Source organism: Platalea leucorodia (assembly GCF_965183815.1).
Source record: "Platalea leucorodia genome assembly, chromosome: 3".
Lineage (NCBI taxonomy): Eukaryota > Metazoa > Chordata > Aves > Pelecaniformes > Threskiornithidae > Platalea > Platalea leucorodia.
The window spans coordinates 120,995,788-121,023,529 of NC_138825.1; the positions used below are offsets into that span (position 1 = coordinate 120,995,788).

At 44.1% G+C, this 27,742-nt stretch overlaps 1 protein-coding gene across 2 annotated transcripts in view; it reads left to right on the forward strand.

Annotated features, from left to right (window-relative positions):
• Nucleotides 1-1,919: 1,919 nt before the first annotated feature.
• The window catches only part of PTCHD4 (patched domain containing 4), a gene marked incomplete at both ends in the record, with an annotated part of 88,281 nt that continues 62,458 nt past the window's right edge, over nucleotides 1,920-27,742 (forward strand). The window contains 2 exons of one of the 2 annotated variants that reach the window (XM_082305670.1): nucleotides 1,920-2,519; nucleotides 27,217-27,697. In XM_082305670.1, the coding sequence (XP_082161796.1) occupies nucleotides 1,920-2,519; nucleotides 27,217-27,697 (1,081 nt within the window). The remainder of the gene's footprint in view (nucleotides 2,520-27,216; nucleotides 27,698-27,742) is intronic. The other variant, XM_082305671.1, reaches the window with a different exon arrangement.

Below are 27,742 nucleotides of genomic sequence, written 5' to 3' on the forward strand. Positions count from 1 at the left end.
ATCCAATGCTCCCAGTATATCTCTTGCATCCCTTGGAAAAAAATTCACGTTTCCACACTTCTGCAGGACCTCAGGCTCCCAATGTGAATTACTGTCTCAGTGACCTAACACAAGCCCTCCAAAGCCCTCAAAGATGGGCTCCTTCTTTGGATGTCCTGTTCATCCACACAACAGTGTGTGCATGTGGGTGTCAGCATGAAAGGGATTGCTGAGTATGCTGTTTTTCTCCGACACAGATAATTACTTCAAGCTGAGCATAGCCCGCTGTTTGTCTAGTCCTGGGTCAGGCAGAGTCTGCTAACTGACAGTCTCGAGCTCCCCAGTTTCCACTCTCCCTCCTTCTGTTTCTGTAAGGGTTTATTATGGAAGAACCTTGCTCTCTCAGGCTTTGCACAACGTCCTTGATCCCGTCCCAAAATAAATCGATTTCTGCTTGACAAAACTAGCTAAAATACAGCAGGAATTTGGTAGGGGGAGAGACACCAAGCAGAGATCTCCGTTTTTCAGGTTTTATTTTTTAATTATATTTCTGCAATTTAAACTTAGGAGTTAAGTATAAAGCTCCGGCAAAGCAAGCCTGCCTTTTCTCCTGCCTTGCCTGCAAGGGGCTGTCAGGTCTGCTAGGGCTGGATCTGCTGTCCCAAGCAGTCCTGCCTGAAGCTCCCAGAGGAGCAGAGCTTGCTGCCTGGAGAGTTGGTGGGCAGCTCTCCTGCTGCAAATGCATGCATTTCTCTGCTGCTCTCCTTTGGTCCGGGGAGCTGCAGAATTTTTCTCCTCTTATGTAATGGTCTGCTAGTGTCTTTGCTTGGAAACCCTTTTTTTTTTTTTTTTTTTCCAGCTGGAGGGTGTCAGGATCCCCGTCCTGCCTCTCTTGGGTCACTGCTCGGGGAGCTGCTGGCTGCAGGGGGAGAGGTGCCAGGCTGTTGGGCAGCGGAAGGGAGCAGCTCACTCCCCCTTCCTCCCCTTGCCCCGAGCCCTTCCCGGAGTCACTCTCCCCCTCGTTAGGAGCAGGGGGCAGCTCCGCCTGGGCGACCTCGGGCTGCAGATGGGGGAAAGGGGAGGGGTGGCAATTTGGGCTGGGACCTTTGCCTGGAGTGGTGGGTGTCCCCCCCGCCTGCAAGGGCCACAGCCCGGCTGGGGCAGGGCTGGGTGCGGCGGGGGGGAATGCAGCAGCCGTGGGACCGGGGGACGGAGAGCGGAGCGCGGCCGCTGCTGCTGCTGCTGTGGGAAAGCGCTTCGCAAAGTCTCCGGGCAAAGCTCTCCCTCCTCCGGCAGCCGGCGGGGAGCGGAGGCGCCCGGGGTGGCCCCGCAGCTGCGGCCGGGAAGGGGGGAGCGGCGAGGGAGGGGCACGGTGGGGTCGGGGGCCGTTAAAATGCAGCATCATCCTCCTGCCCCGGCAAATTCCTCGTGTGTGTGGAGGGAGTGGAGGGAGGAAAGCGAACAGCGGTGCTTTGCAGCGAGGCGAGGGGGGACGGGGGACCCCGCTGCCGGCTCTCGCTGCACCGCCCCGGAGCAGCGGTGCCCGCCGCGGGGCTGCGCGGAGCGGCGGCGGGCGCGGAGCGGAGCGGGCACTGCAGAGCCGGCAGCGCTCCCGGTGCAACGCCAGAGCCTCGCCGGCGAAAGGGGGGCACCCGGGCGGGGAGGGGGGGCGATGCTAGTTGGCTGGGGGGGGCGGGGGGGGGGGAGGAGAGAAGAAGAAAAAAAAAGAGAAAGAGAAAAAAAAAGCAAGGACCCCCCCCGCTCCTCTGCCCGGTCCCTTCCACCCGCGACACACACACACACGCGCGCACACACACACCCCATTGATCAATATTTGGCTGTCTTGCTGCAACTTGCTGCAGTCTTTTAAAGGAGTAGTAGAGAGAGAGGGAGAGAGAAAGGGAAACTGACAGGAAGGGGTAAGGAGCTACACATGTCACATGTGCTTTCTAAGACGGCCAGGAGCATCTGCAGGCTGGATCTGGTGGAGGATGCTGCGGCAGGTGATACACAGAGGGCTCCAGTCGTTTTTCTACAAGCTGGGCTTATTCGTGAGCAGGCATCCGGTGTTTTTCCTCACTGTGCCCGCAGTCCTGACCATCATCTTCGGCTTCAGCCTGCTCAACCGCTTCCAGCCTGACACTGACCTGGAGAGCCTGGTAGCCCCCAGCCACAGCCTGGCCAAGATCGAGAGGAGCTTAGCCAGCAGCCTTTTCTCCCTCGATCAATCCAAAAGCCAGCTGTATTCGGACTTGCACACCCCGGGGAGGTATGGCAGGGTGATTCTCCTCTCCAAACCCGGAGGCAATATTTTGCATCAGGCTGATGTGATCCTGCAGATCCACCGAGCCGTGCTGGAAATGAAGGTGAACTACAAAGGCTATAATTATACTTTTTCCCATCTGTGTGTGTTGAGAAATCAGGATAAGAAATGCGTGCTGGATGATATTATTTCAGTGCTAGAGGATCTGAGGCAGGCTGCCCTCTCCAATAAGACAACAGCCAGGGTGCAAGTGAGCTATCCCAACACTAAATTAAAGGTATGCTCTTACTGCATGCTTTTGCCAATTAAAGAGGCAGCACTTCATTTCTTGTCCTAAACAGCAAAGAGAAATATAATCATATCTCTCTATATATATCTAAATGTGTGTGATCTGGGCTTTCCTCGGGAAGCAGCTGAAACCGGTGCCTCGCTATTGTTCTGTACGACGAGGGAGGGTGGGGGGACTGTACGCTAACGCACCAGGAGAAGCAGGGAGTGGAGAACAGCCTCGGGACTGGGAGAGCTTGTGATGCCTTGAAGGGTTAATACATCGGGGAAAAGGGACAGGAGGTCGGGTTTGGGGGGGTTGAGACCTGGGGGTTCACTATCACCTTTTCCAGCCCCACTACCGTGGTGGGATAATTTATCTTTAATATGGCCAGAAAAGGCTTTCCTCAAATGCACAGTGAGCTCCTGTATCTCCCTGCCTCTGCGAGTGCCGTAGGAGCAGCAGGAGGTTTGGGCCAGAAGCGATTTCAGGTGTCCTGCCTTCTTTTTCTTTACCCGCATGCAAAGAAGGGGAAGGGAGGTAGAATTTTTTCTTTTGGTGTGAAAATAATTAACTCTGCCACTGATGGATGGGCTGGAGTTTTGGGACGGATCCCATCAGCTGGAGGCTTCCAGCAAAGGCGAAACAAGGTAAAAGGTGAAAGAAGTTTCAGTCCTTCCTATTAAAAGAATAGACAATTCGGCACAAATGATCTCAGGAATATTTCCCTGGCACAGAAGCACCCATCCGCTTTCCCTCTCATCTGGAGCAATCCAGTTTCACCAGGACTAACCTGCTATGAGCGAATAAGGTGCAAAGTTTGCAGGTGGCTGCCGAAAGAAGTTCCTGCGAATTACAGTGTATCTGCGTGCTCCCCCAGGCATTGCACCAGAAGCAGGATTTCTTTAATAGAGTGTAACAAACTCCCTAGGACACTAATTACTCATGGCTCAGGTCACAGGGAAGAGGACATGGTCCTTCTTGTAAACTAGAGAGACTCGTTGGGGTTACCTGTCCCCCTTTTTTCAAAGAGGTCCTCAGGGATGACAGAGGTAGTGCTCTTGCAAGTACTGGCCAGATCCTGAAGTTACCATTTGTTTCTTACTGCTCATTTACCAGGAAAAAAGTACAGGCAGTCCTTGGCCCAAAAACTGAAGCAGAGATGTAGATTGATTTTATTGGTCTTTTTGCTTCAGTAAAAGGGCCAGGTGGGCCAGGTGGGATTTGGTCCCGTTGCTCTAGATGTTACAGTAATTGCTTTGTGCAGAGTTGTGGCTGTTCAAGTTGAGTGTGTGGAAATGAAAAGGTGTCCTTGCTGCTGCTGGAAAGTCCTGAGTGCAAGTAGTGCTCAGAAATAGGAGTTATTGTGGATTAAATATCCCTGAACAAATTCTATGTTTTAGTTTGCTGTGAAGACAATGCTGCTATTGCAGAATTAAAGTGCTTTCTTTCCATTTTGCTTATTTTTAAAGTCATGATTAAGCTAGTTCAGTGGAGAAGACTGATAATCTGGACTAACGTAATTATAAACCAGCTTTATGCAGAAATAGTTATTCTATTCTCTCAATCCAGATTAATTTTCTTGTGTAGAGAAACCTTAACTGAGCTTGGCAAAACTAGGATGGGGTGACTTGCAATGTGCTTTTTTTTACTAGGAGAATGCCTAGAGCTCCTCCTTTTTTAAAGATAAAAGCAAAGGGAAACATAACCTGGTCTGGATTAGAGATTTATTGGAATTGGTAGATAATTCACACAGAGAGAGGTTTTCCCAAAGCATAGATGTCTGAGCACTGCCGAATACCAGCCTGGCACCTCCAAGCCCCCAAGTAGTTGTTGTGCATCATCTTCTGGATGAAGGAGTAAATGCCCTTAAGCACCTAGGTTTAAAGTTGAACAGAGCGGGCAGCTTTCTACCCACTTCTCAGCGAAGGGAGGTAAAGCTGCCAAAATCTATGACTGCGCTTTAGGGGAAAGCTAATGGTTATGACCCATTTTTGCGGATAGGGAGAGTCCTTGGTGTTACTGAGAAAGAGAAACGCGCTTTGCCACAGTTTTTCTTTTTCTGGTACAGTAAGGACTCTGTTGTGGGACCGTGGTCAGCCCTGAACATGGACTGGCCTTCAGCTATGGCGTGTCCTCAGAGCCTCACCTCCTCTGGTCTCTTTGGCTCCAGCTGCTGGGAATAAATTACTACTTTGCACAGATTAATTCACTAGGTGAGCCCACTCTCTGTCATCTCTGTTGTCCCATCTACCAAGCTACAGGGTTAGGAAGTTGTGGGCAAACATCTCTCGCTCTACTTCAAGCCACGGCCAAAATATTGATTTAATCTAGGCTCCCAGGCTATTTACTGACCTCCCTCTCTCTGCAGCTCTGAGCAAAGAGTGTAGAAACCCAGGCCTGTGTTGCTTGTTTTGGGGTGTTTAACCAGAAATACCTCAGATGCTGCACCCACTAGGGTAGATCAGTCTCTGACTGTTCAGCAAAGGGAACAACCCCTGTGGCTGTAGCTATGAGGTGTTTTATTTCTTTTTACTTCAGTTGTGACATGAAGGAGCAGTTGTGTCTAGACCTCATAGGAATGCAAAGAAGAGGGTCAAATCTAGCTGCCCTTATTCAGCGTGGACCAGTGTTCATCACACTCACCAGTCCATGTCCTCAGGAGCTTTCTCAGCCAAACTTTCCTGCACCATAAGAACCCTCCAGGATCTTCTGGGTTGCCTCACTTTCTCAAAGGACTCTTTGCTTTGTAATACTGGTAGACTTTGCTCTGTCTTGTTCTTTTAATAATGGCTTCAGATCGAATAAAATTATTCTAAGAACAATACGGTGAGTTTACAAACTGCGAAGGTGTCCCAGATGTGTTTAGTCTGCAGCTGACATGGGTCAAGTGTCAACCTGTACTGGTTTGGAAACCACAATGACAATGTTGAGCTGTTCCAACTGCTCCCCTGCATATCTGGGAGCTGCAAAAACATCTCATAGTTTTTTCTTTCCCTCAAGTCTTGTGAGTAGCTCTCACTTTGTCCCTCTTCTTGTCTCCTCCTGGAGCCCAAATTGGTTTGATTCTCTCAGGTGAGGCTGGCTGAAGGCTGGCTGTGGGTGAGCTCTTGCCAGGTCTTTCACGGGAACTTTGTGGGAGCCATACGAGTAGGTTTCAGCAAACTGCTCTGGTTTTGAAACAGCTGTTATTACGCTGCAAAATCTAATGAAATTTCTTGGCTTTTCCTAAGAAGGTCTGGCTGTGAAGGGTAATGATTGTTTAATCGTTACTTGCTGTAGTGTTGGAAGAGCTTATAGCCTTGAATACATCTATCTTCACTGCCCCTCTGTAAGTCAGGAGGTCTTGGTCGCTCCGCTTGCCAGAGGAGGAGCAGAGAGATGACACTTACATCCAGAGTGCAGACTGCAGTGTGGTTTTGAATGCCTGAGATGGGTTTAAAATCCACTCTGGCAACACAGGGGTCATTGTAGCCTAGTTTATTCTTCTGAAAGTCTAAACCAGGCTGTACAAAAATGCCTGCTCCCGTCGCTTTGGGAACACTCTCTAGCCCGTTCACAGTTATTTCTATGCTACGCTGCAGTCTGCAGCCCAGCCAGAAGAGTGACTTGCCCAAGGTCATGCAGATAGACCGTGGCGGAGCAAGAAAACAAAGCTGGAGGTATGAAGTCTTGATGAAGGCTTTTGAGATACATCCTGGAGGAAGATTGTTCATGCTTTCCCCAGCCCAGGACAAAAACCCAATGTTCCTGTGCTTGGGGTCTGGATTGTGCCCTAACCACATAGACTGGGCAAGTCTACGCTGAGCACTGACCCTCGGGCATCAAACTGTTAAATCACAAGTTTTAACAAATCTCAGCATCATTTTTGTCAATGAAGACTTCCAGGACAGTGCCTGGGCATGGCTTGGGAGTTAGTAGGGAAAGGGTCCATTCCTGGTGGGTATATCTACTCCATTCTGGGGATAATAGTGTGTATCTCCTTGGATATGTTGTGCCCCTGTCCCCAGGGCCAGAGTATGGTCTGAAGCACATTTTATTTATTGGTATAGACAGAATTATTGATTACATGGGGATTACTTCTTGTGTACTGTCAGATATGAGGAAAGAGATTGGTTTATGACCCTGATTTGCCAATAACCCCAGTAAATTTGCTGTCCTTATCGGGAAAAAAGAAAAAAAAATCACTGCAAAGAGTGAGAATGATTTCTGAACACAGTCCTTACCTGAAGAAAAGAAAAAAAAAGCACGAAGGTATTTTTTCAAGTATTTTACCTTTACTGTTTCTTTTCATGTTTATTTGCTAGTTTGTCTGAGAAAACATAATAACTTAGAACTTATCTCTCTGAGATCAGAATGAATATGACAACTGCTGGTTAAAAGGAGCCTTTGTAAGCAGATTGGTTTTTGTAATACTGCCTTCGATTAATTAAGTATCAGTCATTTATGAACACTAGGCTAAACAACAGCAAATAAAACAGACATCTCTATTACCACACTTGTGATAAGTGCATCAGCTGGATATTGAATCCTTTATTGCTTAAGTAGAAAAGTTACTTGCATTCGCTTAGCATCTTGAAACCTGTAATTGCAGACTTGCTGCTGGCCAGATTCTCAATTTTTCTCACGCTGACAGCTGTACTTTTAAATAAGCCTTGCTCTGTTTGCATTCATGGAGTCTTTCCCACTGCTCTAAGATGCACTCCTCCTTACATGACCCTGAGGTACCGACCACCTCCGTGGGACAGAGACGATATAAAACCAGAGCCCACCTACATCAGAGTAGGCATCTGCATATCAGTAATATCCACAGTTATTCCTTCAGTAAAGCTGGTTCAAGTATAAGATTACTCTGACTCGAAGGACCAGATGCTTCCTCGGATGCAATGTGGCTCTGTACCCATTTCTGATACCACCTGTCCAGATCCAAGCCTGTGGCTCAAGATCCTGTGAAGTGCTCTGTGGCTGGCAAAAGTTGCTAAGTCAAAGCAAAACAATAAAACATGAGCAGGGAGAGGATCAGAAGAGGAAGGCTGGAGACTGTAGATAGTTTTCAACTCAGCTTCTTGGATCAAGACAGGATTGGGCAGGCTGAGCTTGGAGTAGCTGCTCAGTAGCATGAAAGCAAGCTGATAATATTTGAAGGCAAGTAGCCTCTTCTGGCTCACAGGTTGGGAAAATTTATTTCAGGAAAAAAAAAAAAAAAAAAAAAAGACTGTCTTTTTGTTCTTCCAACTGTGTTTCTGTACTGTCCGGCAGGACTAGGAAAGGCTCCTCACCCACCTTGCCTGGAGGGGCTGGCAGAGCTGGTGTCTGCAGCAGGTTAGCTGTGCCTTTGCTGGGAGATGTCCCTACAGCTGTCAGCTCTTGAGGACATGATCAGACAGCCTGCCTGCTCCATGTGGGCAAAAAATGAAGCATTTCTTTGCATTTTTAGGAAAATTCTCCACTCCTTCCTCTGCTTAGTACATTAGGAACAGTCTCTTAGCTCTGCTAGATCAGATCTTAAGAGAATCTTCTTGCCTAAAAGGAAGGCCAGACTATGAGCCCTGACTGCACAAGGGACATGAAACCAGGTTAACCTCTGCCAGGACAAGCTGTCCCAACATAAACAAACATCAGAAAGACAGCAGAAACCTATCAAAGCAAGGATGGGGTTTAGGGTGCTCTTTTTGCATTGCCATTCTTCAGTTAGGAACTTAACTTTCTTCATCAGTCTCTGGGGTAAATTCCACCTTCACCCCACCAGGGCTGTAGACAGCAAGTTTATTGGGTGTGGGGTTCATTTCTTCCCATCAAGCAGCTGACAGCAGTGGCCATGTCAAAGGTGGCAATGAAAATATTCTCCGTTGACCTCTCAGATGACCTTGGCCAGCTGCTTCATGCCTTTCCCTCCCATCTATTCCACTCTTCAGTTTTGTCAGCACTTGCTGGGAGACATGGCCTTTTGTGCAGTGCCAGGCCTTCTGGAGACCTTGCCGTGATGTGAATAATAATAAAGAAGCAATTGGAAAATTGTTTGGGTAGAGAGAAAAGGAAGATGCAATTGCAAGCCCCTTCAGTTAGTAACAACTGCTCATCACTGTGGATCTGGGATGGATGTCAACCACTTGCCAAAGGTAGGAAGTCCAGTAGCACTTTGCCATCTTCCTACAATAGCTACTCCACTGTGGACAGAGGAAAAAAGTATTTCCTTTACTAAATATTCAGTTAACTCTTGGCAGTGTTTCTATATGACATAACATCTTCTAATCTCAGTCATCCCTATGCCTTTCCAAAATGTCTTTCGAGCCCTGTATTGTACTGGCTCTGTGAGCTGTTGGAGGGCTCTGAACTTCTCCCTCTGAATTTACAATGGATGGGTATTCTTGCTATCTGTAACAAGAATTAAAACAAATTCAGATAGTGCCATGCTAGCAAGGCGAGAGAATACAATTGATGAGCCTTAGTAAAGATGTGTCATCTTCCCAGCCAGAGAAGATGCTTTAAAGGAGAGGAGATCCTTAAACCAACATTAACTGATTAAATATATGTTCTGTGGTAGAAGTGGGAGGAACTTCGTAAGGAGAAAATTAGATTAATAAATATGTCAAAAAAAGTTCTTAAATGTCCTTTAAGCATATGTGGGTATGTATATTACATACATATCTTTCTTAGTTGTTAAACAGTGATGTAGATAAGGTTGTGCTAGACATTCTGAAAATAGTAATCTAAGAACAAAACCTGTATTAAACCTTTTCAGCTATTAAAAGATGAAAGAGTCCTATGTAGAGCTCTGCACAGTTATTATTACAGAAGTCATGGTGGAAAAACCTGGTGACTGGTTTTCCAAGAGGAGTGAATTGAATTATTAAAATAAATTGCATTTCTACAGAAAGCCTTTAATTTATGCAGACCCCACATCCATTGCACACTCCTAGGGCAAACAGTGAGACATGCTGTGCATGGCTGGGACTTGAGCCGAAAAGCAGCTTATAAATACAGATGAAACAAAAAGTTTTCAACAACGTAGGAAAGCAGGTGCTGCGTGTGATGGAAAAGAGAGGGGAAGACAGCGGGAGGCAGAAAGGGCAAGCTATAAAGTCTTTTATACCTCTGTTGCTCACTATATTAGTCCTGTTCTCTGTTTTCCTACCTACCAAGGCGCAAGATGCTCATGTGTAGAATAGATAGTAAACAAAGTTCTTGGTAGTGGGGCTGTGAAGGATTCTACAAAGGCAGAGAACAGTGACAGAGCTCCTGAGCATTGCAGAGGTGATCACATACAGTGGCACATGTCATTGCCCTAGCCCTGGATTCACTGGGTGTGAATTAGCTTCACTTTTACACTGGTTAGGCCATTTGGGAGCAGGAGCTTTGGGTGAAGTGCTCGGAGATCTTTGATGACACTAGTAAGTGTGATCTGGCAGCAGTGGGAGGATTTCCAGCTACAAAGAATTACTGTGGAACCAGCTCAAGGGCAAACTGGGAATAATTTGTTGGTGGGCAGCTCTGGTACGGCAAAGAGATTTTTCTGCAGCTTTTTTTTTCCCCTTAACCCCGCTCACACATTGGTGGGTAATTCTTGTGCGATGCCAGTTCTGCATGCCCGGCAGTAGCTCTGCGAGACATCGAACAGCCCTCCCACAGCCGTGAGTCGGCCAGATCAGCTTTTCTCACTGGTTCTGCATTCTGGCACCAAACGTGGCCTCCCCCAGGCCACTCCTGCTAGCAAGCTGGCACCACAGGCAGGGAGCTGCTGGGGGGATCGCAGGTTGTGAGACCGGCATGTCACTACCTGGCTAACAGTGCAGAAAGGTTTTGGTCTGATAATGATCTATAACTAAGATGGAAAAAGTCAGTCGGCACCACAGGTGTATAATGTTTCCTCAATACATATGATGGCAAATGTTTCAATGTTTCCCAGAATAATTCTTCTTTAAAAATACCAATTGTACAAGCCCTAAAGCCTGCTTGTCTGCTCTGAGGGCATAGGAGAAGTCAAAGGGCAGTCTTGCCTACCTGTCCAGTGCCTTTGAAAGCAATGCCACATTGCAGGGACTTTAAGTGTAATGCAGCCCACTTACCTAGGGTGTGCAATTTGGGATTAAAGATCGAGCTCCTGATGGGCCAGTCCACCACAATTAATTTCCTCGTGCAGTCGGTGGGAGACCTGGAAGGTGCCATTGAACACCTCCACAGGGAAGCTGAAACACCTAATGTGTATCCTCTTGCAATATATAGGGAACATAAACATCACCTATAGGACCAGTCCAGTGGGCACCTAAAACTTGTGCCCAAGTTAGGTACCTAAGCAAGACAGAAAAGTTGCCCTTGTGTAAGACAAGGTCTTGCTTTTCTTACACATTGCATAATTGTTTCCACCAGCGTTACACAAGTGTTGTCAGTCTGATGGGGAGGTGTTATTCTTACCACATACATGGTATATTTTTGCATGTGTGTCAACAGCTTCGTAAAGGGTGCTACGATTCAGAAGTGGCCATGGAGTTTTTTGCTGCTTCTATGCTAAATCACTCATTTACCTGTGCTAAATCGCGCATTACCTGTGCTGCATGTAGGGTGGGCCCATAAAATTTCATCTGAATCTTTTTCTGTCAGAAGTTACGGTACCCTTGAAATCAAAAGTGTCTGTGAAACAATGTCTGCCTTGGCCTTAATTTTGTCTTGGAGGAAGAAAAGAGAAATGCAAGTTCCTCTAGTTTCATTTTGACATGTTCCCCACAAAATGCTTCTATTTTTTTTTGTTGAAATGATTATTTCAAATTATTCTTTCACAATTCTTTCAAAAATATTTTGCTCACATGTTATATTGTAGACTAGAAAATAAAGGAGAAAAAAAAAAAGTTACTTTAAAAAGAAATGTTTTCCTGTGTTCAAACTTTGGGGACGGAGAGGTCACTCTGGTTTGAAAATCACAGAGAAATGAAATCACCCCACCTGCTCTGCCTGGCAGGATCCCTGTGCGGCTGAGGACACAGCCCAGTCCCCGTGGACATGAATGTATCCCCCAGCAGGGTTTAATGCCATTTTTCACTGCAGACCAAGGATCCTCACTTCCAGTTTCCTGAGCAGGTTTAGTTTGTAAAACAATTTGCAGTTCGTTAAGAAGAAAGATGCTGTTAGAGGTACTTCATTATGCAACGCAATCTCTTGTTTAACAGGCCTATAACTTAAACATAAATCACCCTTTTCCTAACCATTTTCCGGGATGGTTTCTTAGAGTAGATTTTGATTCATTAACTAAATACATTAACAAATTCAGTGCTGAGCAGACGCAGCATGGAAATATTAATGTGCATTTTTCTCCTTAAAATTCACACTTCAGTTTGCTCATGTTCTTGACCCCTGTCCTACTGAGAGAGGTTTTATTCACAGATAGGTATAAAACATCCTCCAATAGAGACTGGACCACATAGACTTTTGGATCCAGATGACAAACCCACTTCTCTTCAGGAGTGGCTGGAAGGTGTGGTAATAAATGCTCTACTGGTGGTGTTTCTTTGTTAACAAACATTAATTTTCCTGTCCATAACCGATTTTCTATCTGCACGTAAAAAATACTGGTCACCCAGTTGACGCACAACAGATTTATCATTGTAAATTGCATAGAAAGTTGGGACATCAGCAAAGAAACATGAACGTTTCTGAATATTTACAAATATCTCTCCAACTCTTTCTTTCCCCAGGCTTCAAGATTAGCACAAGTATTAGGCTTTAGGTATATATCCAAAAATAAATTTCACAAGCTTGACAAGCTTAAGAGCTCCCCTGCTCTCATAAAGTATTTCGTGGTGTTTCATTTTTGAGAAGAATTTAATTTTAAAGAAAAGGGGTTTTTTTCTCCTAAAAGAATAAATCTTGTATTCTTACAACTTTTACCATCTTCTTGCCTCTAGTATAAGATTTTGGAGGTGGGAGAAAGGGGAGGACATCCTTGAAGGGAAAAAAATGTGTTACATAAATGCCAAATACTGTAATTGCGTATGTTCAGTGGTCTTTTTTCATCAAAATATTCACCTCAAAAGGAAAGTTAAAGCAGGTCATTTGTCACTACTTAACAGATCTGAACAACACTCCTTTAGGAATGATTCTGATACTTTTTTTGTGGAAAACCCAGTTACTCTTTGAAGTAGCAAAATGACAAGGAAAAATAAAGGCAGAATAGGACTTTTTTTGATTTCCTTTAGAGTAGCTAAATAAAAGGTAACCAAGATAGAGAATAGCCCAGAAAGAAACTCAAAGAAACTCAAGTGCATCCTGAAGTGATAGGACCAGTTTAAACTGGGTCTTTCCTGTAGCCTCTTCAATGAGGATACAGTGGACAGAGAGGACAACATTTCAGATGCTGCTTTGTGAAGGAGCAGTTTGGGGTGTCGGATGGTGATTTTGGTGCAGGACCATTATACAAGAATTCATATTCTGCTGCAACTCAGATCTTCCTCTCCCTTACATTGATTTTCCCCCCATAAAGGAGTGCTGTGGTGCAGCTGAAGAAATTCAGTCAAAGAGCTGTTGGAATTTTATGAGCAATCTCATGCCTTGTCTGGGTAACATCAAGAGGTCAAAGATGTAAAAGGTTTATAAGGTCAGTCTAGCTCATTCCCTGGCCCGTGCAGGATTATGAGGAAATCCTAAGAGAAAAATTAATTCAGATTGGCTTGGATGGGAAATCAGTCATGTGGGTTGGAAACTGGCTGAAAGATTGTAAACGAAGAATCATGATAAATGATAATGTAACAAGTTTATGGAAGGTACCTTGCAGGGTATCTGGAGAATTTGTGTTAGGTCTGGTCTCATCTAACATCTCTATTAACTATCAGGAAGTGGAATTGAATTGCACAGGAATGAAATTCACAGATAATAGTAAAGAAGGAGGAGATGTCAGCAGCAGCTGAGTCAGAAAATTTACACAGACAGAACCGGAGCAGTTAGAAACCCAAACAGAAAAGAAAACAATTTTCTGAAGAGTTTTGTTTGCATTCTGGTCTCCAAAGGGCAATCCAGGGTCCTCCCTTGAAACAGATTCCTGTGAGCTGAGTTTTGCAAATGTTGAATTGAAGATGCCGTGCTTAAATGATAGGACCAAGGTCAAAGACAAAGTTGATGTTAAAGTTGGGATTTTGCAATCTCCACGGAAAGGGCACTTAATTTTACTTCTGACTCTGACACTGCTTTGCAAGTAGGGACATTTCACTACTCAGTGTTGTCCTTCATCCTTCACCTTCTTACAGATCAAGCTCTGCAGGTCAAAGACAGCTCCGTACATTGAATTTGAACAGTGCTTTAGAGGCTGTAGATGATGTGTTAATAATCAGTGAAGCCTTAATAGATTGTTGTTTTACCTTGGTCCTTTTGTCATCTTTCTAGAATGAAATCAGTCAGCTTCTGGAGTTTTGTGCTGACTGTGTGGATTTTGGATGGGCCAACCTTGAAGTTGTTTTGCCATGTTGTGCATCATCTGATTGTTCACCAGCACTTCAAATTTGAATAGCTTCATACCACCAGTGTCACACATTGGCTCCATTTTGTCCCTGTTGAATTTTGTCATTCATTAATTATATTCTGGTTGTGCCAGGGAAAAGTTTTCGTAGCAGTCTTAAAACTCAGTTGAGCAGGACAGTTAAAAAATATTCAGCTGGATCATTTCTACTATTTTTTGTCCAACTTGAGTGTGATTGCAGACCAAGTATCTAGGAACAGGTTGATGATGTTTGTGAAATGGATTGTGGAGTCAGGCCGTTTCTTCTCCTCTTCTTGACAAATGTCCCCAACATCAGGCTGTGACCCTACTCTGCTCTGCCACTGATGTAGCAGTTTGTGGATGCTCATACAGATAGACAGGATGGGAAAACCCATCCCAAAGATAAGATATATTTCTTCTAATTTGAGCCCTTTTATGTTTTGCATCTAATCTAAACTGTGTTCAATCAGAGGAGAGAAGGGTGAACCTCCAGAAGCAAGGCATTTCACTTTTTCTAAACAACTATATTAAGCGGGGATGAATTCACCCTTCAGAGACATCATGGACTAGAGAAAGAATGTTCAGATTATGCATTTACCTTTCAGCTGGTTAAAATTAGGTGAGCTGAATCCCACCATACTTTCATTTCAAATCAGAAAAAAAAAAAAATTCCATGAAATATTCATAAGTGTGGGAATATGCTAAATTTTAAGATCGTTATAGCAAAGACATGCCAGGTAAAGTGTTTCTGAATGACCTATGGTATAATCTGCATTTGCACTGATATTAGAAAAAACTTCCCAGAATAATTTCATGGGGAAAATCAAGGTTTCTTCTGAAGCCCATTGCAGCTTTGTCTCACACCAAATCTGTGAAACAGTTTTGAAAAACTCTTTTTGGAAATTATTATTGGACAGTTGCAAAAGAACTAAAATACATTAATCTGAAAAAGGAATTAGCTTCCACTGAAGGAACTGGAATTAAATGCCATCCTCCTGCAAAATAGGTTGCCAGATATTGGCAGTTTATTGCAGCAGGGAGACTGAGATTTTGCAGAGTACTCAGAAGACACACGCTGAGGTTCTGGAAGTGCTTTACCGTCTGATTACTCTTTGGCTTACTTTATCAGAATTTTTCCCTAAATATTTATTTGTTTGAAATCCAAAGGTGGCTAGATACTACAAGGTCCCATCATCTGCAACATTTTTTTTTTTTTTTTAATTAAAAGTCCAGTCCTTCCTGTTCTGCCGGAACCAAAACCTTCCAAACAGGTTACACTAATATAAATTGACAAATCACTTTGCACTCCAGGGGACTTTGAAAAGCCTTTTTTTTAAAAACATGTATTACATTAAAGTAACCATAAAATGTGTATTTGGGGAAAAAAGTTTTGATGGCTTGCAGGGAAACATCTAAGATAAGTTGAAAAGGTGGTGGTTGTTGTTGTTGTTATGATGATTATTTACGATGAACATACTACATTTCTTCAGAAGTACTTGCGTACAGTAACTAAATATTCATCTTGGTATTTTGAACTCATTCTTAAAAATACCTCTACATTAACATATAAATCTAGGAACACATAGAACCTAACTTCAAGCATTTAATGAAGGTACTTAAATTAGGGTTTGGAACATCTTAGGCTTTAGGAGGACTAAAAACCCTAAGAATGAGATTCAGGCCATTTAAGATCAAAATTGCCCTCCGGAAGTGCCCCGTGTTTCTCTTATCCTTGAGCAGGCAGCCTGGTAGTCCTGGCACTTCTAACCTGGTAGGTTTAGTTAGCCAACCTGACCCAGGGCCTCAGAGTCTAAATTCTGACTTTTCATATTTTGAGTCCTGTTCTGGCTGAAGAGGCACATCCAAATCAGAAACTCTACTTAAAGTTAATAGCTACTGTGTACTCTCACGAAAGGACAAATACTCAGCTGTGAAATACAGCCACCTTGAGGATGAAGCTATTCAGGTGTTGCATAGCTGACACCACCACCAGACTATGGGGTTTGAGCACAGGAATTAAAGAAACCCTGAGCCAGCTGGCAGCAAGTAGGGAATTAAATCTTTTTTTCTTTTTCTTTTTTCCTTCCCATTGAGTCTGCATAAACCTGGATTAGTTCTCCAGTCCAGTTCACCACATGCCACATGAACTGCTGCTCCCAAGCTTGGCAGGGAGGAGGTGCAGGCTCAGGAAGGAGAGGGAAGGGACCCCTCCTTTGGCAGCATCACCAGTTTGTACTGTGAAATACAGCGACTAAGGAAACTCCAGCATCAGATGGGAAGATCTATGGAGCGTGGGCAGGTTCTCCAGCTGTGCGTTTGCACGGAACCTTGCACAGCAAGGTCTTGGGCCATGCCAGAACCTCACTGGTGACCAGTGATTATGGTCTGAACTGAGACCTCAGCATCTGCTGTACCTGATGCGGGTCCTCCTAGGCCTCAGCAGCGTAACGGCTGCATCGGGATGAATTGCTCCCAGCATGGGGAGCTTGATCAGCGGCAGTTGTTAGCAACTCCTGCAATCTCTAGATGAAGGTTTTGGGCTCATGTAAAATTTTCAGGTTGTCGCATGCTGTTGTTTAACACTTGTTTATCACTGCAAACGTTCTCTGTGCCGTCTGAGACAGCACGAGACACCCTCTCCCACAGAGTATGGCTGAAAAAAATAAAGAAAAGCTGTCCCTCATAGTGTCAGCAAACTTCCAGTGGGAGAGCTCTCCAGTGATGGGAGGCAATGAGAAGTCCAAAGTAGAGACGGTGCCATGAGCTTTACTTTTTTGACTGGAATTAAAGAATTAAAGAAAACACGTTAGAGAATGACACATGACACCACCCTCATCTCTGTGGGCTACTAAGAATATGAGATTTTACCATGAAGGACACATGTTACAAGGTGATCTTGAGACAAATTTTACAAATATATAAACTACCTGCTGATGTTCATATGTCCGGGTGAAAAATCTCTTTGAACATATTGAATTCAAAAGTACCTTGGGTGGGACTCAGCTATCTCATATACAGATCCAGGACCCCAGCTTCAGTTATATTTTAATGCATAAATACAGATCTACTTAAATGCCTCATTCCCACTCCCCCTTTCCAGATTCTGGTCCAACGTTATGGAAAAAAAAAAAGCAAAACCATCTGAAACTAGACATTTTTTTGGCTCTCTCCAGCTAACAAATAGCCAAACTCATTAAAAACCAGTGTGTGCTGGAGGGAAGGGGGGATGATTCAGGGTAGAGAAGTTGCTTCACAATGCCAAATTTGAGATTAAAAAAAAAAAAAAAGAGGGAAAACTGATTAATTATCTCTTAAAAAGGAGGAATTTTCAGCAGGAAGTGTTAAGTGCCCTTAACTGTATCTGCTTTGCTTAGTGCCTTGTTATATCTTATTGAGCACTGCAAGAGTGGAAGCTCCTGATAGGACTTGGGTAAGAGCACAGCAGCGCCTTGCGTTCAAAGACTGGGCTTAGTTAAGCCTGCAAACTGCTTAGCTGGAAGTTAACCTCAAAACCACGCTAGCCCCAAAATCTTGCCACATCACGCTTGTCTCTGTGTGATTCTCAGTTATTTCTTTTCTTCTTGTCTTTGATAAAACATTATCGCAGCGTTTCAGTACTTTGGCTGCTGGTCCCCAGAGAAACCAGGAAGAGCAGAGACAAGAGAAAATTAAAGAGATGTTTGCCAACATAAAACATAATTTAAAAAGAAAAAAGCACCCTTTTCTGTGCCATTATTGAAACTTCAGATTGTAAGAGCTTAAATGATTCCTGTGGATCTGCTTCACTCCTCACTTGTTATTCTCTATTGTTTGTTTTTTAACATTTCCTTTAGATGGAGTAGTAAAACTGGGCAAATCCAATTCCTTTTGCTTCCTGGCAGGTTTTCTTCCTATTTCTTGTGTGTATCGGACTTCAAGCTGTGTAGGAAAAACAATTAGTAGTGGTACACAGTGGGATGCACAGAAAACAAGAGGGCCTACAAACCTGTCAGTGAAAATGTGTGACCCCTTTTTAGGATCTCCTTTTAGGGACAATTATTGGATCCCATTCTCGTCCCCCCCCAAACCCTTCAGCTTGGGCATATGAAATGCGTGGTGAAGTTTTGCAGTTTTGTGCCTTTTTGCTTTTGTTGATATGGAAAGATGACAAGAAAGGAGGATTTCTTGATTTTTAGTGGGGTTTGCTGTCCTTTTTTTTTTACTTTAAGAATTAGGTTCTTGTTTAGCCTATAACTCCATGGACTTCAAGAAAGCTTTAAGATTAGACCTTCACAAGAGACACAAAGCATTCTGGTGGAATACTGTCCTATTTACTTCCATTTGGAGAAAGCAATGACCCTCTTCAGATAACAAAACTCTTGCATTTCACTGGGGCACAAGATAGATAGCTTTAATTCATTAATCTTGCTTACTTTTTATTGCCGATTTCATTCAAATCCCTGCATTTAGGAGAAGGATTTATTTGTTCAAAAATGAACAGTTGCATTCTTTCTCCCCCTTCCCAGCAGCTCATTTCACTTTTTTGTTTGTTAAAGATCTGGAAAATCCACAATAACTATGAGACTCCCAAAGGCGTCTTCCAGCCATGTTATGGAAGACACTATCTTGGTGTGTCATGCTTTAGAAATGCACAGAGACTGAAAACTGCGCTAGATGAACCACTGGCCTGCACTGAAAAATCACTTCTTGTCTTTTTACTCTCTGTGTAATTTTCTTCCTTTCCTTTGAACATTTTTAACATTGAGTTTGAGCTGTGGATGAAATCATGGAATATTCTTTAATATACAGTATTCAAGCTATAGATTCCTAGAATTTGCCAAATATGAGAGATGGTAAAAGTGTTCTTCACACACATGCCTGAATACATGAATGTGAGTGTTTGACTGTATATATCCAAATACTGGTGTTTTGCACATGTCCCTTGAGGTACTGCTGTCTCCTTAGTGATTCATTCCTACGTTTCGCCCTGGAACAAACAAAATCCTTTGGGATGAACGCTAACTGTGCTAGGGAGAAACTCAGGTTTTTTTAGTTGGACCCGGGTATTCTTCATGGCTTAGCACCTGGCAGAGGCCTAGATGTTGTCCCAGTTTGCATAGGTGGAAGACCACAATTGTACCAAGCAATGCAGGAACTCGGATTTCCCCTCCTAAAGCCATCTGGCACCTCCTCGCAAAAGTCTGTCATAAAGCAGGATTTTAATATATGAAAAAATATTGACACTGTCCTGCTTGGTGATGTGAAGAAGCATGGAGGTCCTGGGGTAGAAAAACAGTTTTTGAGGAAATTCTCACACGTCAATGCAAAGCTCCTGGTTAGCTGAATCAACCTGCCATGCTCTGGAGCTGGCCTGCAAACAGCGCAGGTGGGAGAATGCAGCCAAAAATCTCCAGCAATCAGGAACACATCCGTACACACAGGTCCAGGGCAGCACAGTACAGCCATGCAGAGCTTGCAAACCAGATGCCCAGGAGCAGATAGACACCAGCAGGAAGAAATAACACATGTGCTACCCAGCCTGAAGTGTGACTTTTGGGGTGGAAATGCTTGCTATTGCAGGAGGATGTCAAAGCAACTCTGCTCCCACCTGCCTTCTCCTGCCTTCTTTCTGGGTGGTCAGGGTGTAGTGAGAACTGCTGCTTCGTTATCCCTCACCCTATGTTTTCTCGTTCCTGCCTCCCTCTTTTTCACACCTCCAGTCTCTTTAGGGCACCCCGCTCCATAGCCCCACTTTTATTTTACAGTCACAACAAACACCACTTCTTTTGCATCATTGGCCACTTTCTTGTTACATAAATCCCCCCACAAAACACACTTCCCACTTACTTAGTTTGTCCACAGTCATACCTCAGACATGAACCCATTCATGGATGGGCAGGGGAAACTGTGCTAGTCCACGGTGATTATTTTTACCATCATCCTTCATCCTGGGGGATTTAGGGGCTAGATGCAGCCTGACTTTTTGCTCTGTGATACCAGGGAAGCTCCACTGGCAGGGACAGGCAGTGAAAAGCAGAGGGCTTAGCCCAAGGTGACTGCCTCGAGGGCTTTTGATCCTGGACAGGGCAGAGCACAAACTCAAAGGGCAATATAAAGTGGGGAGGGAGCCATGGCTCTGTGCCTGCTGGAAACAAGAGGGCAGTGGTATTTTAAGACCTGACCTGGTAGATTTACACACCCAGGCTCACCTACGACTTGAGAGGTCCTGTTGACATGAATCTCCTGTGGAAGGTGAACTAATGTCAAGTTTTGCTGAGCTGCCCACTGCAGGGCTTCCTCTCCTGCCATCTCACCAGTCTCCAGGCCACTGGGCACCCAAAGCCATCTGCGCCCTTCCCCCCTGGATCCATCTTGCAGGGCTGGGGTGCAGCCACCAACTCACCTGCCGCTGCCTGAACTGTCAGTGCCAAAGCTATTTCACTGCTGTGCCTGTGATCCTGCTCTTGGTGGAGGGAAGAAGAAGAAAAAGGCAGATAGGCCAGCTGTGCCCTGAAATTACCTCCCAATGCTTGTCGTCCTCTTTGTGCTGTTTGTAACCCCTCATCTTCCAGCAATACTCTTTCCCACGTAGGGGAGGTGTGTAACCACACCCAACATGGGTATTGCTCCGCAGCTCCAAGGACACCACTGTGTCCTTGGATGCACAGGTGCAGTTTAGGACAACCGGGAACAAAGCTATGCTGGGAGTGAACTGGGCAGTAAATCTACGACTCTTTTCCCAGAAGAATGGGGATGGGATCTGAAAGAGACCGAATGGGAATCTGACCTTGAGAGTGAAGGAGTCAGTTGAGCAATGAAGAGCTTGAACATAGGACAAAGAATACAGGAGGCTTGCAAAGGATGTAAAGGTGAAATGGAGTCTAGGAGTGAAGGTTTGGTGTGGAGTGAGCTGGTCTGGAAGGGAAAGAGCTTATCTTGTACTTTCATTCCTGAGGGATGTGCAGGGGAAGCAAAGGTGGAGGGGCAGCCTTTTCTGCTTTCCCTCTGGCCTTCCCCTCTCTTGACAGCTGAAAACCTAATGACGTGATACTGAAGGAGCAAAGTGGGGAGGAACACTCAGAAATACAGCATGTCCCGCACCAGAAGTTCCTCCACACAGAAGAGGTCTCCAGTATCAATCACACTCTGCTATTGCACCCTTATGAATTCCTCCATAATTTGATTTACTTGGAAGAAATAGATCTGTGTTAGGAACACTTCCCTTATTCTCTGTTATTAATACTAGAGTGTATAAGTCTTTTGAAATCCTTTTCTCCTGTGCTTGTCTCTTTTCAAATTATCTGATCAAAAACTAGAAACCCAAAGCAGTAAAGGAAAGGAGCACGAGCCCAGTCTCATCAGACAGAGGTGCCAGATGGTTCTGGTTGCCTTTTGGATGTTCTGGGTACACATCTCCTTCACTTAAAAATCACTCTGGTGGTCCTTGATTTCGCTGGGAGGGGGCTCAAGGTCCGTATGCTTGTTAACATGCAGGACGTGACTGTAAAGGGGCCAATATGAGCCAAGGATGACAAGACAGGTCAGATAGTTTTGTGTTTGCATCTGCAACTGAGGGTAAAATAATCTCTCCTAGCTTTTTCATCTAATAAAAGCTAGGATCAAGTCTTAAGTAATCTTGTGCCTCTGCTGCAAACAGAGACAGGCAACTGCAGAGGGCAAGTCTGGTTTTTACCTGTGCCTTAGGATGGGACGGATTATCCTTTGGATGTGCCTGACTCTTCCCAGTGACTATAAAACAAATTTGTTTGATGAGCTGGACCTCATCATTGCCAGATAGCTGGAAATAACTGAATTGCTCTTTATTGCAGCAGAGACCTACAGGATTATTTCCTAGATAGCTTCTCACAGCCACTTTCATGCATTTTATTTTTGCTGAGTGAACAGACCACATGGCCATTGCTCCATCCCTCTTCCCAGTCAGCTGAGGTGCAGTTTTACCTCAAATGTGTTGCCCTCAGGGCTCACTTGCCCTGGACTCCCTCTCCATCGCTGAGCCATACAGAATAGCTGCACAGGGACAAGCACAGCAAGCAGTCTGGTGGGTGTGCAAGAGCACCTACACAGCTCTGAGGGCAGGAAAACTGCTGTGCTTGCATAAATCAGCATTATGTGCGACCGTTTGAAAGGGATGCTTCAGGAATTGTTGGTAATTGGTGGCTGTGTAATAGGGATTGACTGGCATAAGGTCTCCATGGATAACTGTACTAGGGACAAGGACAGAGAAATCAATTCGGATGGGGAGAAAACTCCCTCCAAAGTTTTACAGTGAGCTAGAGGGAGGTAGGAGCAACCAAATATGTTAAACCTTAATTAATGTCTTGAAGAAAGGCTTTTTCTTATTCTGTTTTACCTTGAAAACTTTAGGTAAACTAAAACAATTGACTTCATCCTAACCTCTGTGGATTTTAGTGTAATACTTTCTATGACCTACGTTTGGTAGAGTAGGAATGTCCTTATCATGGGGAGAAACAACTGCATTGATCTCATTAGGATGTTTATCACACAATGTATTTCAACAGACACTCCTGGTCGCCCTCTGTTGAACATTTTTAAGCTTTTAAGATAAAATAGAGTTTAACCAGGACTGAATGCTTTATCCTAACATTTCTAGAATGTAGCTTGATAATTATCCATCACTCTAGTTGATAAGAGGTAGCAGTTAAAGAAAAATAAGGACAGAGATAAATTTGCTGGCAAAGGTTCTGCGAATGTACATGAATGAGAGTGATCTGGCAGCAGGGTACAAGGACTCCTCTCCTCCTTGCCAGGGATCTGAAATGACTTTTAAACCTCTCACCAGCCCTAGCCTCCACTGAGCAGGGTGCTGGGAAGGCAGAAGCCATGCCATCTCAAAAATACCTTAAACCCTCTGTTTTTCCCATGAGAAGGAAGTCAGTGGAGGCTGGTGCCATTCAAAGCAGGGAGGAGAAGGCAATCTGCCCAGGGCTGGTGTGGCAGCAGGCAGTGACCACACGGAACCCCAGGGATGGGAGTCAGGGCTGCAGCAGCTGCACTGAAACTATTAAGGAAACAAAAAGGGTCCCAGGTAATTTAGTAGTGAGGAAGTATTGCTAGGATCCCTCTGGGCTGCACGCAGAGAGGATCTATGCCTACATTAGCACCAGCAAAAGATATTTAGCTCAGTAGAAGCGCCTGTTCTTGTTTAACCTGAGAGGTCCTGCACTCAGCTGTGGAGCAAGCCAAACATCCCCATGCCATTTACATGTCTTCTTAGGATATTAAGGGTCCAAGCATCCTTTACAGACAAGTTTCTACCCTGAAATATGGTAAGGGTTTATTCTGCATCCATCCATTCACCATTAATGATTTTTACTGCTGAATGGACAAGGAGTTTGGATTTTCAACCACGTGCAAGGCCAGGTCTGCATAAACATAGGTGGAAAAATCCATCATCCTGGGGGAAAAGGTGGATGATGCTGTTGACATCTGTCATCTCTCACTCCTCTGAGAGTCCTTAGTTCTCGTCCTCCTCCCTTTCAGAGTCTAAATTGAACAAATGGTTTTGGGCCATCTAGAAAAAGAGAAGTGAGTACACAAAACCCAATTTAATAGTATCCATCAAAGCAAAGATTTTTGCTTGGCCCCTGTTGAAGATCAAATATCACATGCCCCAGCGAGTGATCTGTACTTCATGCCATTTTTAAAGATGCTCAGATTATGGAAAGAATTAGCTGCCATCAGAATGGATGATGGCCATTTTTGTCCTCTGGGAGAACAGACACTGTGAAGTTTTCACTAGACATTACAAAAAAAAAAAAAAAAAAAGAAAGAAAAAGACACATAGACACAGCCTGGGAATCTGAAGTTCAGGTTCCAGCCATGCTAGTGACCTTGCTAAAGACAGTTATCATCTTGTGTTGTAGGTCTTCTGGAGATACATGGGTGTAAAATGGTGTACAACAAATAAGTATTATTATTACTCTATTTTTCTAATTTCCTTTTCTGTGTATAAGATCAGAGAGTAGCAACATATGTAGGCAAAAGGTGTAAGGGATCTGTAGTCTGAAACACTAAACTATTGTTATGAAATTAAAAATAGCATCATGTAGGCATATACCAGGAAGGACATGCTAATTAACAGCAGAAAGTGTTTTCTTTTTCCTTGAGGAACTAGGCAGAATGAGGCATCTTGTTCAAAACCTGCCTGGTCTTCAGGCCTTGTTTATACAAGTCACTGTGGCCTCATTTTTTTTCCCAAACATTAGGCTTAGCCCAGGAGCTTAGCTGTTCATGTCTCTTTCTTTCACCAAGATGGTCCTGGAGGATAACAGAGAACTTGGGATGGTGAATAACTCCCTTGAAGTGCCCATGAGACACCAAGAGGTAGTTAGAGTCCTGTCTTGGAGGCCTCTAGGAAATACTGAAAGTCATGCTGGCAGCTGGGTCTTCATTTTCCCACACTTCAGTCTCCATCTGTAAAATGGGATGAAAAGCAATATTTTTTTTCCCATCTTTCTTCTGTCTTCCTTGCTGAGGAATTGCAACCACTGATGTGACAGCCCTGCCCAGCACAACAGGATCTTTATCTCACTTGGAGCATTTGGGAAAGCCACCATGTGAGCTGTATTAGAAAAGGGCCCCATTTTCCCAAATGTCATGGTGGCAGGTTCATGTTTGCATGCTATAAAAGCAGCAAAGGCAAAACTCTTGCATAGATCGGAAGCAATCTGCCTTTGGAAGGAAGGGGATGGACAAAACGACCTCAAAGCAATTCAGCATCTGTGATTTCCTCGATTCCATCTGAAAACTCACTCTCTATTTTGCTGACATATGAGCTGGGTGCCCTATTGTACATCAGTGTAACAAATAGCCCTTATCTTCTGTTTCATGGGAGATACAGCAGAACATGATTTATTTGTGCTTGCTCTGTTGCCTCTTTTGAAATGTTGCCGTCGTTCGGTGCACCTTTTGCAGAGGAAGGCAGATGGTCATCGCAAAGTTTCCCATAACCTTGCCGTGCGTGCTGCATAGTGAATCAATGAAATCTGAATTACAGTCCATTGTCTGAGTTTGAAGCTGTGCTGCTAAAGTATCCTGCAGTGGCTGAAAACGTTTGAATGTCAACACTGCATATATACTGACGAAATATGACATTTCTCCCTAAAATTTCAAAGCAGTGCCAAAGGGGATTTTTAACTGCAAAGTTGCATCTGATGTGAGCAGGGACTGCATTGCTCAAACCTTAATTACCAGCTTGGAAATGTACCTTTTGTGAGTGTGTGTGTTAGGTGTGACCTCTCCTTAGAAAAAAATAGAAATAATGAATCAAAACAGGATTCTAAAATGAAATGCCAGAGACGAGGATTTTTTTGGAGCCCAAACAGCACCAGCTGCCCCTCTGTGCTAGCTGTCTCTGCTTATATGACATTTGCAATGAGGCTTCAGGTGATTTGAGAAGCTGGCATTAGACTGCAAATCACCTTTCATGTCAGCTCATGCCAGGATACCTCGCCAGAAGCCATTATTTCAATGGGAAATAACAACTGAGAATAGGGAAAAAATGAACTTCTGAAAAGCACTTTGTCACGTTCCCTGGGCTGTGGCAGGCAAATGCTGAAAACAGTGTGAGCTCCTGACACGAAAGCAGGCATAGGCAGAAATTTCTCAGTGGGAGGATTACCTCCTTTACATACCAGAGACAAGGCAAGGTGAGTATATAAAACATTTTCAGCACTGTCTCTCAATTTCTGATATTTATTTGCTCTATGAGCAGACATCCTGGAAGACATCTATGTTTCATATAGCCTGGTACCTTGCTTCATTGATTTTTCCTTAGGATGGGAATCATTATGATGAGCAAGTCTGGCAATTTCAGATAATGACTTGTGTGCAGCACAGGTGTTTCTAGAAATGGTTAATGTTGGATGTAATAGGTGTTAAAAGTGTCTCCCCCAAATGCTTCTGGCCTTTTGCAGATGACTGCTTCCATGTGTGAGTGTAGGGCAGAACATCTCCCAAATTCAGGCTGTCAGTCAGCTCATTCCCATAGCACATCTAGGCAGAGTATTATTTCACGTGAACTCGCTGCTGCAAGATGTTTTATATATGAACTGGCTTGATAATTTTATGTTTTTATTAAATACAGGAGGAAAGACATATGAAAACTTTTAATCCCATTTACACAAAAAAAGCAAAATGTTTTTTGGTGTGCAATAGATGTTTAATCCCTGGGTTTAGGGTTTTTGATAGAAGAGATTACTTGTGCTAGGACATTTTTATCCAGTCTACCAAGTCTTTTTCATCAGTTTGCAACTGGCTTTGATCTAAATCCCCACAGGCTTCCCCTGTCTTGAAAGGGGCACATCACAGTTATTCTAGAGAGCTAGAATAACCAGTGGCTAAAAAGCAAGAACCTTTCTTACAAAACCTTTCTTACAAAAAAAGAAAACAAAAACATCTAAATGGGACCAGATGACTCTACACAAAAGTAGCCTGGTCTTGTAAATAGACGGGGGCTGATCATGAGTGCACCTGATGTGTCCTTTACTGATTGTCATGGAGTTTTTATGTCCTAGCATATACTGAAATAAGTGAGACCAGAGTAAGTTTTATATTCTTGAAATATAAAAAAACCAAATCCTGGCTAAATCGAGGTGTAAGGTAGATTCTTATCTCTGTGTCACTGATAGAAGTCTATGAAACTTCAAATAAACAATTCAAAAAGTCTGATTTTAATTATATTGTTCTAGAGCCAGAGTAGCTGTTAAACTGGATCCGTCTACATTTACATCTGTGTACTGAGGAACCAGGTCTCATTTTCTGTACATTCCAACTTTTTAATAGCATTTCCAAAGTGTCAGGAAATCACAAATCTTCCAGAAATTGATCTTCATCTCAAACATTTCATACATCTGTAACTGGAGATTTGTTGCTGTCTGTCACAGTTAAAATGCGGGAACGCAATCCTCCCCCGTGGGGTGAGGAACTTGCATGTTACATTTCAGTTCCCGAACATCTGGGACCGCAATGAATATCTGGGCAGTCCCTGAACTGCAGCACAGAATTGCAAATGAGTCTATAATGAGTAAGGAACAGAGCTGTGGCAGGGAATAGGGATGTGTCCCAAAGCCCACTGAAGTGAATGGCACGACTGCTGTTGACTGCAGTGGTCTTTGAGTCGAGCTCTTGGCATGTCTGTGAAAGGAAGGTAGAGTCAAACGATATCACTGTATCACATCTTACGCAGGATAACCACATGCTCATCTTTTTTACTTTCCCTCCCAGGATGGAAGGAGCAGTTTTATTGGCCACCAGCTTGGAGGGGTCATGGAAGTACCAAACAGCAAGGACCAGAGAGTCAAATCAGCCAGAGCCATCCAAATCACTTACTACCTCCAAACGTATGGCTCTGTCACCCAGGACCTCATTGGGGAGAAGTGGGAGAGTGAATTCTGTAAACTGATGCACAAGATGCAGCTGGATCACCAAGATCTGCAGCTCTACTCACTAGCGTCCTTCAGCCTCTGGAAGGACTTCCACCAGACCAGTCTCTTGGCCAGGGGCAAGATTTTGGTGAGCCTGATGCTGATTCTCCTGACTGCTACCCTCTCGAGCTCCATGAAGGACTGCCTGCGTAGCAAACCTTTCCTGGGACTCTTGGGAGTACTCACTATCTGTATTTCCAGTGTCACTGCGGCAGGGATATTTTTCATTACTGATGGAAAATATAATTCTACTCTGTTGGGAATCCCTTTCTTCGCTATGGGTAATTATTTATCTTCATAATAATAGGATTAACGGAGCTTAATGA